Here is a 17,807-nt window from a genome sequence, read left to right on the forward strand (position 1 = left end):
ACCTATTTCACCTCTCCTCCTCATTAGAGGCTTCTACAATATTCATTTCGACAAAAGACTTAAAAATTCCAATCACACTTTTTTTTAGTTTAGTGTAGAGATACAGCGCGGAAACAGGCCCTTCGGCCCACCGAGTCCTCACCGACCAGCGATCCCCACATATTTGTACTACCCTACACACACTAGGGACATTTTACCATTTACCAATCCAATTAACTTGCAAGCCTGTATGTCTTTGGAGTGTGGGAGGAAATCGAAGATCTCAGAGAAAGCCCAAACTCCGTACAGACAGCACCCGTAGCCGGGATCAAACCCTGGTCTCTAGCGCTGTAAGGCATCAACTCTGCCACTGCGCCACCGTGCTGCCCACCGTGTGCTCTTTAGAAAAGAACAAAATGCTATAACTGTAGCAAAGGTCTGATTACTCTATTGCTCTCTCCCTTCTAAAAGACTGAAGGAACGAGGAGTTCACAACATATCGGATTGGGATTATGTAATTACTATGTGACAGAGCATGTTATTGTATCAAAGCATCATATCGCATGTCAGATCGAATGAACCCTTTCATTATGCCTATTTTAATACTACATGTGCTCCAATTTCACAGTTGTCATTTCTCAGTTAATGAACTCGTTATAAATAAATGACAAAAAAAAATTAAATGTTATAACAATATTTATGATAAATACTACTCATTTTGTTGCAGTATCTTCATTCAACTGGAATTATCCACAGGGTAAGTCTTTTTTAACAGCCTGATATGGCTGTTCAGAATGCTATTCAGAAGAATGTGGAGAAGGGTGGGAAGGGGCTACATTTATGCGCGTTTTCTATGAAGTTGAATCCACACGCCTATATGGGTTATATATTCCCGCTTCAGTACTGGAGGTGAAATGAGGTGACGTCTTGATTATATTGGTGCTGAATGTACTGGAAAGTATAAAGCCCACTTTACTGATGTTAATATGTTATTGAGCCAGTAATTGCCTGTGTCGAGACCATAAAAGTCGTTTTCTGACTAGGGGGGTCTTGCATAAAGAGCTCCTGTGATTTTTATTCAACCCGAGTGTGTTTGTGGTTTTCTGAAATCAGAAAACTGAGAGTATCTTAAAATACGTTGACCTAGAAATGTTCTTATGCCTGGAAAGTGCATTGAATTGGTGTTGTGAAAGGGAAACTACGGATGCTGGAATCTTGAACAAAATTTGCTGGAGGAACCCAGTGGGTCAGGCAGAAGGAAGGAATGGACATTTGTATTTTCAACAGATTAACTTAACGTACAAACGTACAAATTAGAGGCAGGAACAGGGCACGAAGATACGGGCATTTATTTATTTTGCTGCCAGTAGGTGTGGCCTTGCCAAAGCTGGCTGCACACAGAAGTGGTTCCTTCACTGTGCAGCGCTTGGACATGCTGGAAATATAGTTCTATATCATCCCACTTTCGCATCCATTCCCTACACGCTAAAAAGCAATTTTACAGAGGCCAATTAACCTACAAACCCGCACGTCTTTGGGATGTGGGAGGAAACCGGAGCACCCGGATGAAAACCACGCGACCACAGGGAGAACTTGCAAACTCCAAAAGGACTGCACCGGAAGTCAGCATCGAACCTGGGTCTCTGCTCCTGGATGTTTCCACTATCGGGAGAGTCTAGTACCAGAGAACACAGCCTCAGAATAAAAGAACGTACCTTTAGAAAGGAGATGAGGAGTAATTTCCTTCGCCAGAGGGTGGTGAATCTGTGGGATTCATTGCCACAGACGGCTGTGGAAGCCGACATTGGGTACTTTTTCAGATGGAAATTGACAGATTCTTGATTCGTAAGGGCGTCAAAGGTTACGGGGTCAAGGTAGGAGAACTGGATTGGGAGGGAAAGATAGATCAGCCATAATTGAATGGCGGAGTAGATTTGATGGGCCGAACGGCCTAATTCGGTTCCTATGACTTATGAATTTCTGAACGTTGGACAGGCAGAGACAAAACCCTGACAGTGAAATGCCCCCAAAAAAGCTTTTGATCAGCTAATTCCAAACCAAGATGTGTAGCAAATTTTAAAATTTTGCAGACTGCGATTGAAAGTAGGATTCACACTGTCTGACATTGGCCTTGTGCAGCAACAAAACATCAATGTGACATTTGCCTGCTGGTGACCGGAACAGCGGGGACAGTTTCCAATAGCAACAGCCTTATGGGTTCCGAAGCACACAAGCAGAATCGTGCACTGATTAAGATTTAGTACAAATTGGACCTGCCTGTAAGATTTTACCATTAAAATGATTTGCTTGCAAAAAATTATCAACAACACAGAAAATGGTGGCACGGTGGCGCAGCGGTAGAGTTGCTGCCTTACAGCGCTTGCAGCACCAGAGACCCAGGTTCGATCCCGACTAGGGGTACCATCTATACGGAGTTTGTATGTTCTCCCCGTGACCGCGTGGGTTTTCTCCGAGTGCTCCGGTTTCCTCCCACACTCCAGAGACGTACAGGTTGTAGTTTAATTGGCCTGGTATAAGTGTAAATTGTCCCTAGTGTGTGTAGGACAGTGTTAATGTGCGGGGATCGCTGATCGGTGCAGACAGGGTGGGCAGAAGGACCTGTTTCCACGCTGTATCTCTAAACTAAACTAAACTAACATAATAAATTCAATTTATCACAGCAACTTTACTAAATAGAAGGGTCCCCATGCAAAACATGTCTGTTCATTCCTTCACAGATGCTGCCTGACCCATTGAGTTCCTCCAGCAATTTGTGTTTAGTTAAATATGATTCTTCCAAATATATTTAATTTTGCTGAGTACACATTGAAAATGATTACTTATGAGGTTTGGAAAACGATAAATCAGTAAAAAAAATTATTAGATGGAGTTTAAAAAAAAAAAGCCCAATATATTAAACTTGAAATTATCGAATGTAATGAATAGCACTGTAAATGGCCTCCGTCTGGACTGTGCTGATTTGAAGCTCCTGTTCTGCAGCAATCCGAAGTAATTTGAATTGAATTTTTTTTACGTGACATTTTCTTTAGTTTTTGACATTTCCATCTGAAAATAGTACATCTGGTTTGAATGTTCAGGTATTTGCAGTTACATTTTCATCGCCGATTTAAATTCAAGAGGGTTCATGTTAGTGAAGAGCAAAAGCACCATTCAGCTTGTCAAAGCTTCCGAGAATGGCTTTCCAGTTATTATATTGATCTTTTGATGTTAATTACATCCCAAGGGCAAAATACACTTCACAGAGAATAATTTACAACAGTCAAACTGAAAAGGGCTTTTTTGTATTAAGCACTACATTTAACATTTCTACATAATTGATCATAGTTTAAAATTGCATCACCGTTAAATGTTAACCTAATACAAAGTAAAGGTTGTAATTATTATAAGTATTGGTTAATTTATTTGATGTCTAGAATTAATGCTCTTTTTTTTTGGTCTCTTAGGATTTAAAACCTGGCAATTTGGCCATAAATAAAAATTGTGAATTGAAGGTAATGCACCTATTTTTATTTAAATAGGTAACTGGACAGGTGGGAGAGGGATTAGATTAGATTTAAATACCAATGCATTTAATCTCAAAGTATTATAGTCGTATTTTAGACAGGATAATCAAACATCAACTATAAGGTGAAAACGAGCTATTATGATAATTCAGTCCATGCTGTTGTTGTTGTTGTTGTTCTACCAACATGTAGCAAACCAAAGATAGACACAAAATGCTGGAGTAACTCAGTGGGACAGGCAGCATCTCTGGAGAGAAAGAATGGGTGACATTTCGGGTCGAGACACTTCTTCAGAAGAATCACCCATTCCTTCTCTCCAGGGATGCTGCCTGTCCCGCTGAGTTACTCCAGCATTTTGTGTCTATCTTCGGTTTAAACCAGCATCTGCAGTTCCTTCCTACACAGGTAGCAAACCAAATACTGTTTCCTGTATTTTCCATACCATACCATTCTCATTCCCTCAATGACTTGTCTCACCTATTTTTAATTGTTGACATAGTTAGTCTCTGTTCAGTCATTAATTCTGCAACCGCATTCCATAGTTAGTTTAATTTATTGTCATGTGTACCGAGGTACAGTGAAAAGCTTTTGTTGCGTGCTGACCAGTCAGCAGAAATATAACATATAACATATAACAACTACAGCATGGAAACAGGCCTGTCCGGCCCTACCAGTCCACGCCGACCATTCTCCCTGACCTAGTCTCATCTACCTGCACTCAGACCATAACCCTCCAATCCCCTCCTATCCATATACCTATCCAATTTACTCTTAAATAATAAAATTGAGCCAGCCTCCACCACTTCCACCGGAAGCCCATTCCATACAGCCACAACCCTCTGAGTAAAGAAGTTCCCCCTCATGTTACCCCTAAACCTTTGTCCCTCAATTCTGAAGCTATGTCCCCTTGTTGGAATCTTCCCCACTCTCAAAGGGAAAAGCCTACCCACGTCAACTCTGTCCGTCCCTCTCAAAATTTTAAAAACCTCTATCAAGTCCCCCCTCAACCTTCTACGCTCCAAAGAATAAAGACCCAACCTGTTCAACCTCTCTCTGTAGCCTAAGTGCTGAAACCCAGGCAACATTCTAGTAAATCTCCTCTGTACCCTCTCCATTTTGTCGACATCCTTCCTATAATTTGGCGACCAGAACTGCACACCATACTCCAGATTTGGCCTCACCAATGCCCTGTACAATTTCAACATTACATCCCAACTTCTATACTCGATGCTCTGATTTATAAAGGCAAGCATACCAAACGCCTTCTTCACCACCCTATCCACATGAGATTCCACCTTCAGGGAACAATGCACAGTTATTCCCAGATCCCTCTGTTCCACTGCATTCCTCAATTCCCTACCATTTACCCTGTACGTCCTATTTTGATTTGTCCTACCAAAATGCAGCACCTCACACTTATCAGCATTAAACTCCATCTGCCATCTTTCAGCCCACCCTTCCAAAAGGCCCAAGTCTCTCTGTAGACTTTGAAAATCTACCTCACTATCAACTACTCCACCTATCTTAGTATCATCTGCATATTTACTAATCCAATTTGCCACACCATCATCCAGATCATTAATGTAAATGACAAACAACAGTGGACCCAAATACATTACATGATTACAATTGAGCCATCCACAGTCTCAAACTTCTGTGCGCAACAAAGTTTTTTCTGCTTTCTACCCAATACCTCTTCAGTACAGCTTACATCCATATTCTTGATTGATACGTCACTGGGAAATAGCTTTCTTCAAAAATCTGGGAGGGTATGTACGACTGTTGGTCTGACTTTAGGCACAAAATGCCAGACTAATTCAGCGGGACAGGCAGCATCTCTGGACAGAAGGAATGGGTGCCTTCAGACAGAAGAAGGTCTCGACCTGAAGAGTCACCCATTTCCTCTATCCAGAGATGCTGCCTGTCCCACTGAGTTACTCCAGTATTTTGTGTCTATCTTCGGTGTAAATCAACATCTGCAGTTCCTTCCTACACATGTTGGTGGCTAGGGGGTGACTGTGGAATATGGGTGCTGGGGAGCAAAGATACTAGAGGAACAAGATGGACCACTCCGTTGAAATTGCCTATACTGAAGTGTAGTACGCAAAGGAGCCATTTTAGTAGGCAAAACCCGCCGTCTGTTATGCCTCTCGCAGTGTAATCAGTGTTTTGGGGAACAGTATGTGTGATGATACCATTAAAATGTAGAATATATCTCATCTATCAATTCACAGATTTTAGTTATTTTTCTTTTAAAATGTTTCTGCAAGTTTTTGCCTACTAAAATGGCGTCATGACGTACTACGGTTTTTAGGGTCGAGTGGTCTACCTTGTTCCTCTAGTATCGTTTGCTGGGGAGTGCAGGGAACCGGGAAGGTCGAGGAGATGGAAGAACTATCAGATTTAACGCGGAGAAAGTCATATTTGTTTCTCTGTTTTCCACAAGTTAATTAGCCGCTGGATGGAATAAATTAGCAACATTAGCCCACAGCTGTGGTCTAAAAAGGTCATGACAATGAGGGCAGGTGGTTTAAGATTAGGAACTTGAAAGGTGCAACTATTGGAGAAGGGGGAGCAGAGGGAAGATGGGTGGGGGGGAAAAAGTGGAGATGGGCAATGATTGAAGCTGAGGGAGAGGGGATTTCAATGGCAGGAGTTAAGCTAAGTGAAGCATTCTGCTTCACCTGGTGCTATTGTTAAACATAGGCATTCTCTCCTAGAGGGCCAATGTCAACCTCCACTATCTGTTGTGCACCTGCCTTTCATATTCACCAAATCCAAAGAAACGAGAAGGGCAGAAATCTTAGAATAAATTGTTCACACTCCTATTCTGCCCCAGGGAAGCTTCTTGCTGTCATTATCACATACGATGCAATCAAAAATTATAGTCCTTGCAGACGTAGTTTGGAAATCTTGATGCCTGCCACTGTCAGTCACTTGTAGAAAGCATCTTATTGGGATGCATCACAGCCTGGTTCGGGACAGCTCCATCCGAGATTAAGAAATTGCAGAGAGTTGTGGACACAGCCCAGACCATCACGCAAACCAACCTCCCTTCGATGGACTCTATCTACACTTCACACTGCCTCTGCAAGTCCACCAGCGTAACCAAGGACCAGTCTCACCCCAGTCACTCCCTCTTCTCCCCTCTCCTATCAGGCACCATGAATGTGAAAACACATACCTCCAGATTGCGGAGACAGATTCTTCCCAGCTGTGAACCATCCTACCAATAACTAGAGTGGTCCCGATCTACTACCTATCTCATTGTGGACCATTGAACTATCTTTAATTGGACTTTGCTGGACTTTATCTTGCACCAAACATTATTCCCGTTATCCTGTATCTGTACACTGTGGACGACTTGATTGCAATCATGTATTATCTTTCAGCTGACTGGTTAGCATGCAGCAAGATGCTTTTCACTGTACCTCAGTGCATGTGGCAATAAACAAAACTAAACAACGTATTGCAAGCTGGTGGAAAAGCAACTGACATTTGTGGAACTCGCACAGAGATTTGTGGAAAGTATCACTCAACCTACTGGGAAATTGAACTGTCAGTCCCAGAACACAGATTGATGGAAAATTGACAAAAATTTCATCTGTGCTAAACAGGTGCTGTACAATTGACCAGACATATCACTGTCCAGGTATTTATTCCAAGTCAATGAATATGTTTTCAGGAGGGTATTTAACCTTTCGAATCCAAGACTTTTACAGAAGCCTGCACTCTTTAGATTTCTATCTTTTGAGGATTTGCAGATATGATTCACTTCCAGATCTTTGACAGTCTAATCTGATTCTTCTCATTAAACTTATTTTCATTAGTATTTCATGTATTGCACTTATTACTACAATGGAATTCAATTTTTTTTAACGGGGAGTTTTCATGCAACAGCAGAACTCAGTTTTTTGACATAATATTTTAAAGTTATATTGCAAAATGACCTGATCATACTGAATTGATATCAGCTGGTATATTTGCTACTTGCACTTTATCACAATCTGGATAAAACAACTATTTTGCTGTATCCATTAAATTTTAACTACTTCTCAATATTTCTGTAAACGGTTCGTACATTAGACTTGCAATTTTGTTATTTATTAATTTTGCAAGGAGTTAATAAGATAATAAAATACCAAAAATCGTTGACATTTTGGATGTTGATTCATTGCACAAAATTGCACATCTCACCAACTCCACTCTTTTTTTCTAACCTCTTGTTATGAAAGTAATGAATCAGGTTTCAAAGATGCCAATAATCCACACTCTCCATATATCATTCATCCAATGAGCCTAAGCCTGGTCCTTATTGTCTTATCTTACTTGGTTTTCATCACAGACTTTGAATGGGAGGAAATGTTGGCTGGAAGGAATTTACTTTAATAGACTTAAGGAATTTACTTTGACTTGAATTGACTTGAATTTAATAGACTTAAGGAATTGGAAGGAATAAGGGCTTATTCTGTGTCACTATTGACGTGTGGGTGGTTCAGCATGTGTGTATCTCGAGGCTGGTCTTGTATCTCAATTGCAATTAAACTGATACTTGCTGCACCATTCAACTAAACCTTTTGGCTTCTTCTGCTGGCCAAAAAAGTTGGAGGACTTCCTTGCTTATTATTTATAAAATGTGATGCTGGTGTATAGGAACCTGAGGGGCAACCTTTTCACTCAGACGACATTGGGAATATGGAATATGCTACCAGAGGAGGTAGTTGAGGCAGGTATGGCAATGTAGCAACTTTAATGCACTGCAACCAAATGTCAGCTTCGTTCATTATTGTCACATGTACCGAGGGTACATTGAAAAGCTTTTTATGTTGTGTGCTACCCAGTGAAGGAAAATACTATACATGATTACAATCAAGCGTCCACAATGTACAGATACAGGATAAATGGAATGGGTTTAGTGCAAGATAAAGGTAGTCTGAGGGTCTCCAGTGAGGTAGATGGTAGGTCAGGATTGTTCTCTAGGTGGTGATAGGATGGTTTAGTTGCCTGTTAACAGCTGGGAAGAAACTGTAGATAGACACAAAGGTGCTGGTTTATCTCAGCTGATCAGACAGCATCTCTAGAGAAAAAGGATGGGTGATGTTTCTGGTCAGGACCCTTCTTTAGACTAAAGGTAGGGTTGGGGGAGGTGGGGTGGAGTGAAGAGCCGGAGGTAATAAAAGACCAGGACTAACCAGGGCTGGCCATAAATGACCTCAGGCAGGGAGGGGCCCTGGTGGGCCCATTGTTGGTTTGGGGAGGTGTGATCTCAAGACGGATGCAACCTGGAGCTGGTTAAATGACAAGGGTGGAGGAAGAAACTATCCCTGAATCTTGATAGACACAAGTTGCAGGAGTAATTCAACGGGTCAGGCAGCATCTCTGGAGATAAAAGACGAGTGGCGCTTCGGGTTGGGACCTTTCTTAAGGCTCAGTCTGGACCGAAAGCCCACCCATCCTTTTTCTTTAGAGATGCTGCCTGACCTGCTGAGTTACTCCAGCACTTTGTGTCTATCTTTGGTATAAACCAGCATCTACAGTTCTTTGCTTTTACCTGAATCTTGATGCTTGACGTCCAGTTTATCAATGTTTAAAAGAAATTGTCCAAGGATTATCCAGAAAGAAACGTTTCAAATTGGATCTGCATATTTGTAGATCATCGACTTTGGTCTTGCCAGACACACTGATTCGGAAATGACCGGCTATGTGGTTACAAGGTGGTACCGTGCACCTGAAGTCATCTTGAATTGGAGGCATTACACTCAGACTGGTGAGTCCCCATCACATCTGATCACACAAATTATTTGTTCTCGGGCAAAAATGTTTGTATCACAACACGATTAAATATTTATACTAAATCAATGCTCCTTGCATTAATATATGGGAACTAAAAATGTAAACTGCTGATAATACAGAAGTAAGCCAATATCTAGAGGAACAGTAAGCCTATATCTCAAAGAACAGTCAAAGTTTAGATATTAAACTCTTCGCTTTACAGATAATGTATTTTTTACAGACAGTGTTTTTGGTTTCAGAATTCGAGTGTTGGTAGATTTTGTTACATGATAGTAAAAGCTACTTGAAATGGTTACTGAATATTGTTATCCTTTAGTTTATAATTATTGTCACATGCTACAGTGAAAAGCTTTATGTTGTGTGCAATCCAGTCAGCGAAAAGACTATACATGATTACAACACAAGCCGTCCACAGTGTACAGGATAAAGGGTATAGCGTTTAATGCAAGATAAAGTCCAATATTATTGTGTTCAGTAATGGTACTAAAATGGTTTGAAAATGCTGCTTGGTCAGCTATTGCTGACTGAGCAAAGCAATTTATTAGCAAATGAAGCCAATCCCAGTGAATACAAGGCATGGTTTAGGTGAGATTTCAAGCGTCCTACTAATAAAAATATTTTACGAGAACAGGCCGTTAAACTGAGATTCAGCGGCTCAGTGAATTGATTTGCAGCTCTTCAGTGTTTCTCACTTACTGGAATCCTCAGGCACTTTTACTCTCATCAACATTGAACATTGAGTCAGTTTGTTTTACAGATATGTTGTCTATCTTCATTGGACCTTCTTTTAAAATCCATTTTAACCCATACCCTCTTCGATGGCTGGGTAACATTCATTGCAATGACAGGACTCCAAGTCATTAGTGTAATGCAGAACTTTTATATGCACGAGACCAATAATAAACTACTTGAGTAAGTGCTTTTGTTAATCTGCTGCTCAAATCATAAATGGCCAATCCATTTGGGTGGCACAGTGGTAGAATTGGTGCCTCACAACGCCAGAGACCCCGGTTCGACCCTGACCATGGGTTCTGTCCTTTCGGAGTTTGCACGTTCTCCCTGGTACCGCGTGGGTTTCTTCCAGGTGCTCCGCTTTCCTCCCACATCCCAAAGACGTGCAAGTTTGCGGGTTGATTGGCTTCTGTAAATTACCCTTAGTGCGAAACTGGGATAACATAGAACCTGCGTACGGGTGAATAATGGTCAGGGTGGACTCGGTGGGCTGAAGGGCCTGTTTCCACACTGTATCTCTAAACTAAACTACCTCTAAACTAAATGCTGTTGATATGGATATCAAGATATTTTATATTCATTTTTAAAAGTCTGATAGGAAGATTAAATAAACTAATGCACAATTGCTACATTCTAGCTCTCTCTCTCTAAGTATCCTCTGGATGTAAGAGACACTAACAAGGCTGCTTTTATTACACATCTCTTCTTGTGATGGGAATAGGCCAATTCTGAGGGGATTTATTTTTATAACTGAACCGGACAATTTCCTATCTCTCCAGAGGCAGCCGGTTCATGAAGGAACCAAAGGGGGATGGACCACACTGTGAGTGGATGGTGTGATTTTCCGAAGGAAAATCGACCGATGGAAATAATTCACCTCAGAGAGGCAAAGTAACCGAGCCTGAATCTGTTCACAACAGAGATCTTTTCGTTATGTATGAATTAACAACACACAACATCTGGTTCAAAATTCAACACAACAATTTTGTCAATTTTACAATAATTTAACAGCTCTCTCTATTGGTTTTCAATTTCAGTTGATATTTGGTCCGTTGGTTGCATTTTTGCTGAAATGATGAACGGCAGGATTTTGTTCAAAGGAAAAGACTGTATCCTTTTATCCAGTGTCGCTGAAGTAGTTCACGATTACTTGACTAAAGCCTCACCCATTAATACTGGTATCTTAACTATCATAAGAAGCAATTATGTGACTTAAATTGTGGTAGGTTATTTATTAATCTCATACATCACAAGTGATAAAGATAGAATCTACAATGTAAGCTTGTTTTTGTCAGCAATATTCATTAAATGTTATTTACAGAAGTATCATCTTGTTAAGTATATATGAATGGTGAGGAAGGGTTGGTAATGTAATAGAGTTGAACAGATCAGAAAGGAAACCAGGTTCAAATCTCTTGTAGTGCAATCTGAAGTATTGCAAACAAGAAAAAGAGAGTAGTAGTGGGATATCTAATAATATTGTATAAGAGTATGTGGCAGCACCTCAAGGAAGGGAGTGTGAAAGGTGCTGGCTGGAAGGGCTGAATGGCCTACTCCTGCACCTATTGTCTATTGTCTATTGTCTATTGAAAGAGGCGATTGGTTCAGGAGTCTGATAGCAGTAGGGAAGAAGTTGTTTTTGAAGTATTTTTGTCCAGGCTTGCAAACTCCTCTATGCTCTCCCGGAAGAGAGAAGCAGGAAAAGGGAAAGGCGAGGGTGGCTGGCATCTTTGAAGATACTTCCAAACTTCCTGATGCAACACCCTGGATGGAAGGAAGTGACAAGCCTGTGATGGACGAGGTTGTGTTCGCCACTCTCTGGAGGTTCAGGCAGCCAGAAGCACAACTGTTGCCATAGCAGGCTGAGATGCATTGTGTCGGAATAGTTTCAGTAACGCATCTGCAGAAGTTTGAGAGAATCCTTGTGGACATGCTGAATCTGAACTCTGAAGAAAGAAAATATGCTGTTGTGCTTTCTTGATCACCTCATCAGTGTGAAGGGACCAGGTTAGGTTGCTGGTGAAAAGGATGCTGAGGAACTTGAAGGGGTCAACCATCTTTACAGCAGGAGGGCAGGGTTGTGTTGACCTGGTTCTTTAGGTTAATAACCAACTGTCTTGTTGCGACAAGGGTCTCAATCTCTTTCCTGTACTTTGTCCCATAATTGTTGTAGATTTATCCGACAACAATGGTATCTTTGACAAATTAAAGGAAGAATTGGTGTGATCCTTGGCCTTACAGTCATGGGTGTACAGGGAATGCACAAACCTGAGGAGCACCAGTGTTGATGGTCAGGGTGGAGGAAATGTTATGGGCAATTCCAGAGTTCTGCCGGTCAAGAAGTCTAGAAGTCTGTTGCAAATGCACGCCCCAAGGTCTAGGTCCATAGGTTTAGGTCGGAGGTTCTTTGGTATTATCGTATTGAAAGCTGAGCTGTAGCAATGAATGGCATCCTGCCATAAGTGTTCTTATTGTGAAGGAGATCTGGAGCTGGTTGTAGTTCAAAGGAAATGGTGTCCTCTGTGGACCAATTCTACCTGTACACAAATTGTAGATCTAGAGATCTAGATTGTCCAGGAGACTGGCATTGATATACACCATGACCAATCTCTCAAAATACTACCTTATGGTCCATGTTAGAGCAATTAAGTGTTAGTTATTGACACAGATCACTTTACTCAGTCTAACTGTGGCTACTGTGCTGAATTACCACCGTGTATTCACTGACTGCTGGAAATTGGGATATTACAGTTTTACCTAATTTTATTACTAATTGTGGCCAAACATTTTAATGGCAATAATTGATTCTTGACCAAAAGAACCAGACCTAGATCAGCTAGCACAGATTATGAAGATTACGGGCACTCCTGGGACTGAATTCATTCAAAAATTAGAAAGCATTGAGGTAATGCAGCATTTCAGACTTTGCATGGTTTACACTGCTCTCACTTTAATACCTTCTGCAATACTTCATCTTATTGCTAGCCTTTAAAAATGTTGGATCTTTGTAAGAGTGCACGGTATTATTCATTAAGTGTAATGCGTAAAAGTCCTTAACAGATGCTAGGATTTTCAGTGTACTTACGTTAATGTTGAGTGCTATTGCAAGGCCAACCATTGCAAGGCTACACCCTACATTTCTAAACATTCCCTGATTTGAGTTGATAAAAACCATGATAAAATATACTTGGATAATGTGGAACATTGAAGATACCATCTGTAAATGGACTGCACACTCACAATACCAGTACAATTCACTCAAAATCAGTTAACCCATCTCCAAACTCAGTAAAACTCTGTTACTTCACCTGTTCGGCACTTTGATCTTGGACTGGCAGATTGTCAGCACAATTGCATATAACTCCCACTAATATCATAACATAGAGTCACAGGAAACTGCAGATGCTGGAATCTTGAGCAAAACCCAAGTGCTGGAGAAGCTCAGTGGGTCAGCCAGCAGGACTTTATGCATTGGAGAGCAGGAGGATGTGAGGTGATCTTACAGAGGTGTATAAGCTCATGAGAGGAATAGATAGGGTAAATGCACAGTCTTTTACTCAGAGTAGAGGAGTCATACTTGGGTGCACTGATGAGGTTAAAGTTTTTTAAGTTTTAGCTTCAGAGATACAGCATGGAAACAGGCCTTTCGAGTCCACGCTGACCATCGATCACCGATTCACACCAGTTCTATGTTATCCCACTTTCACATCCACTCCCTACACACGAGAGACAATTTTACAGTGGCCTATAATCCTACAAATCCGCACTTCTTTGGGATGTGGGAGGAAACTGGAGCACCCAGCGGAAACCCGTGGGGTCACAGGCAGAACGTGCAATCGGCACAGAAACAGCACCCGAAGTCATGATCGAACCTGGGTCTCTGCCGCTGTGAGGCAGCCGTTCCACCACCTGATCCATGGAGTGTAGGAGACGTGACCTGGTGAGCCAGATGTCGACCCATCGAGATTTATAATGGAAGAGCAGATTATCAGAATTTTATTGTGTTGGAAAATTTTGAGTGCCAATTGCATTCAGGGTAATTCTGTCATCTTTTACACAGAAAGGAAGCACTGCTTGCAAAATTGGCCTGATTGTTCATTGCTCTGGATTGCAGCAGCATCTTGTGACTGTAGCTATTATTAGCACTTGGTCTGCATCCATGCCTGTATGGCTTCGTTGAGCATTTCTGTGTAACATTTTAAATACTTTTCTCAGAGATTTTAAAATGAGACCACCCATCACAATACTTTCCCATCCCATCACAATACTTTCGACAGTACATCTATAGATGTTTGAGAGAATCCTCTTGGACATGTCGAATCTTCTCCTATGACAAAGTAAATAAATACGTTGATGCTGTTTCCTGATCACCCCTTTGTTATGAAGGGACCAGATGACAGTCTCACAGCCATCGATTTCCAACTGGCTCCAGAATAACATAAAATTGCTAACTTATTAGGTTTTCCAACATTATTTAAGATGTTTGCTTTCATTTTTAGGCTCGAGAATATATTAGAACTCTCCCCTATATCAAGAAAACAGACTTTTCTTCCCTATTTCCCAACACCAAATCTTTAGGTAAGTTAATATTTTTTCTTTCATGAGTGATGTTTGTTTAATTCCACAAATTGATTTTTCCGTTTGACTGAGACTAACCACTTGAAATTGTTTTTTAAAAGGTTTAAAGTTTTATGCTTTGGTGAAACTTTTATGGTCAAAAGGGGAACAAAAGCAGTGCAGGGCTTTTTACATTTGTAGTCTTGCAGCCTATATATTCACAGTGTCAGTGGTGAATGGTGTTAGCACATTTTTGTGTACATGGTACTCGCGTGGCTCCCTGGGGTGATACAAACTTTAGGTGTTTGAGGGTCCTCGGTGTCCAGTGGCTGGAGGCCCCTGGACTGTAGTCCTTTCCCACAAACCCTTTGCTTAGGCTGCATCAGTGCCAGCATTCTCTTATGGATGTCTCATTGTACTGGAAGATTCAGGCAGACCAAAGAGTATCTTTCACTGAGTTAATGATCTTGCAGCAGGAATTGTTTTAGAGTGAACGGGTGATTTATGGTCAGATTGGACTCGGTGGGCAGATCCCATGCCATATCTTTCAATGGATTAATCAATCAATCAATGATAACATGGGTGGCGCAGCGGTAGAGTTGCTGCCTTACAGCGAATGCAGCGCCGGAGACTCAGGTTCGATCCTGATTACGGGCGCCATCTGTACGGAGTTTGTACGTTCTCCCCGTGACCTGTGTGGGTTTTCTCCGAGATCTTCGGTTTCCTCCCACACTCCAAAGACGTACAGGTATGTAAGTTAATTGGCTGGGCAAATGTAAAAATTGTCCCTAGTGGGTGTAGGATAGTGTTAGTGTGCGGGGATCGCTGGGCGGCGCGGACAACGGTGGGCCGAAGGGCCTGTTTCTGCGCTGTATCTCTAAATCTAAATCTAAAAAAAAATAACATGGCTAGCGAAAATATTAAGAATGTGTGTTAAACATGCATCTTAGTGAAACATATTCAAAATAATTATACACATTATTTTATCAGCAGAATTGTTTTAGAATTGCTGTTCAATCCTGTATTGCATGCAAGATTGCAAAATACGTATATTTAAAGGTACAGTTATACATTTTCTCAGTCACATTTATTAGTGAAAGTATTTGCAGTGGATGCATGCCATTCTTGGTCGCAAGGGACTGCCTCAGAAGAGAGGAAAAAGATACTACATCAGCAATTTGAGATCACTTGCTTCCGCATATATCACTGTAGAATATGAATCACATCTAATGATAAATTGTGGCACTCTGTCTGTAAACCAGGATATGGGAACAGTGTACAACATAATTATGCAGAGATTAAGAATGGATGCTTTGTTGTTCCATCGGCTATTTTTTCCTATTGGGACCGAATGAAGAGAAAGGGCATCAGCTTATAAAAATTACACATTCCACCTTTGCCCTCCTGCCCCTGTACTCTACTTTTCTCATCAGTTGTGTATTAGTTCGACTATCTGGATTTCCAGCCCGGACTAAATCACCAGTGGTGCGCAATAATGTTTTAGAAGAAATTGCAGTTTTTTCAACTCGTTAAAATTAGTCACTCAACTTGCAATAAAGCAGTTTTATTCTCTTGTTGTGCATCATTAAAGATTACTAATAGTAATTACTTCTTTGCACTTAAGTGCAATGTTGTGGATTGATAGAATCCTGAAAATTCAAAGATTTTATAAATGTTCTAATTTAATCCAAATCTGTCAACATTAACATTGCAAACAATCTAAACGATTTTAAGCTTGCAGTCACAAAACGGTCCAGGTTATATTAGTTACTGGGCCTTTCTATAATTCTCATTGGCAGGTTTTCCATTGGGAGCTCTGAGCCAAACAGAAATCAACTCCCACATTCCAGAAGCATTTTCTGGCCAGCTGGCCAAAGGCATACTTAAAGTTGTTTTAGACCTCTCAGAGCAAGGTTACTTATCATCCTTTAATTTCCAGGGCGTTGGATGAAGCAATATGTAACGTATGAGCGAGACAAGGCTGCATATTGCCAAGGCAAATGGAAGAGGTGTGGTGTGGTGGCACATTGGTACCGTTGCTGCCTTACAGTGTCAGTGACCCGGGTTTGATCCTGACTACGGATGCTTGTTTGTATGGAGTTTGTACGTTCTCCCCGTGACTTGCGTGGGTTTTCTCTGGGAAGCTCCAGTTTTCTCCCACAATCCAAAGATGTGCAGGATTGTAGGCTAATTGGCTTGAAATTGTCTCTCTGATGTGTAGGATAGTGTTAGTGTACAGAGATCGCTGGTCGGCGCAGACTCGGTGGGCCGAAGGGCTTGTTTCCGCCCTGAATCTCTAAACTAAAGGTGAGGTCAGGGTGGAAACTCATGACAGTAGTACTTTAAACCTTTCCTACCTTCTCAAATACCCTTTAAGATTTCCCCCCTCTTGCCTTAAATCACTGCCCTCTCGTTTTAGTTCTCTGCCCACAGGAAAAAGACTGTGACTACTTATCCTATCTACACCCATGTAATGTTAAGATCACCAATGCGCCTCTTATGTGCCAGAGGGAACAAACCCAGTCTATCCAGTATCTCTTTCTAACTGACGTCTGCCATCCTGATGAATATTGCCACTTTCTTCCTGTAGTGGGGTGACCAGAACTGTATAAAATGCTTGGTGTGTCCAAAAAATAAGTGTGGCCTAACCAATGTTTTGTGCAGCTGCAACATGATGTTCAAACTCTTATGTTTAGTGTCTTAGCTTCTGAAGGCAAGTATGCCCTATGTGTTCTATACTGGCCTTTCCATCTGTGTCACCATTTTCAGGGAACATTAAACTGGAAATGCCAATATTTTTATGTACACCAGAACTCTCAAGGTCTCTGCCATTTACTGTATATGTCCTGTCAGATTTGATATCTCAAAATACATTACCTCATAAATGTCTGCATTAAATTCCATCTGCCAACAATTCATCTAACTTTCCAGCTTATCTATGCCCGACTGTATCCTTAGCCAACCTTTTCTGCTGTCTAGGATTCCACTAATTTTCACGTTGTTTGCTTATTTACTCATTTTAGTTTCAGTTTTAAAGATACAGCGTGGAAACAGGCTCTTCAACCCATCGAGTCCGTGGCGACCAATAATCACCTTATACCCTAGTTCTGTCCAACACACCAGGAACAATTTACAGAAGCCAATTAACCTACAAACCTGCACATCTTTGGAGAGTGAAAGGAAACCGGAGCACTCAGAGAAAACCCATGCATCACAGGGAGA

The 17,807-nt window shown here is 41.2% G+C and overlaps 1 protein-coding gene across 2 annotated transcripts in view; it reads left to right on the forward strand.

Moving 5' to 3' along the window:
• mapk14b (mitogen-activated protein kinase 14b) overlaps positions 1-17,807 on the forward strand; it is a 94,834-nt gene that overhangs the window by 72,326 nt on the left and 4,701 nt on the right. For both annotated transcript variants that reach the window (XM_078420716.1, XM_078420715.1), the window contains exons 5-10: positions 707-736; positions 3,444-3,491; positions 9,156-9,270; positions 11,066-11,137; positions 12,854-12,933; positions 14,528-14,606. In XM_078420716.1, coding sequence (XP_078276842.1) covers positions 707-736; positions 3,444-3,491; positions 9,156-9,270; positions 11,066-11,137; positions 12,854-12,933; positions 14,528-14,606 — 424 coding nt within the window. The remainder of the gene's footprint in view (positions 1-706; positions 737-3,443; positions 3,492-9,155; positions 9,271-11,065; positions 11,138-12,853; positions 12,934-14,527; positions 14,607-17,807) is intronic.

Source organism: Rhinoraja longicauda, chromosome 24, assembly GCF_053455715.1.
Source record: "Rhinoraja longicauda isolate Sanriku21f chromosome 24, sRhiLon1.1, whole genome shotgun sequence".
In the NCBI taxonomy this organism is placed as follows: Eukaryota; Metazoa; Chordata; class Chondrichthyes; order Rajiformes; family Arhynchobatidae; genus Rhinoraja; species Rhinoraja longicauda.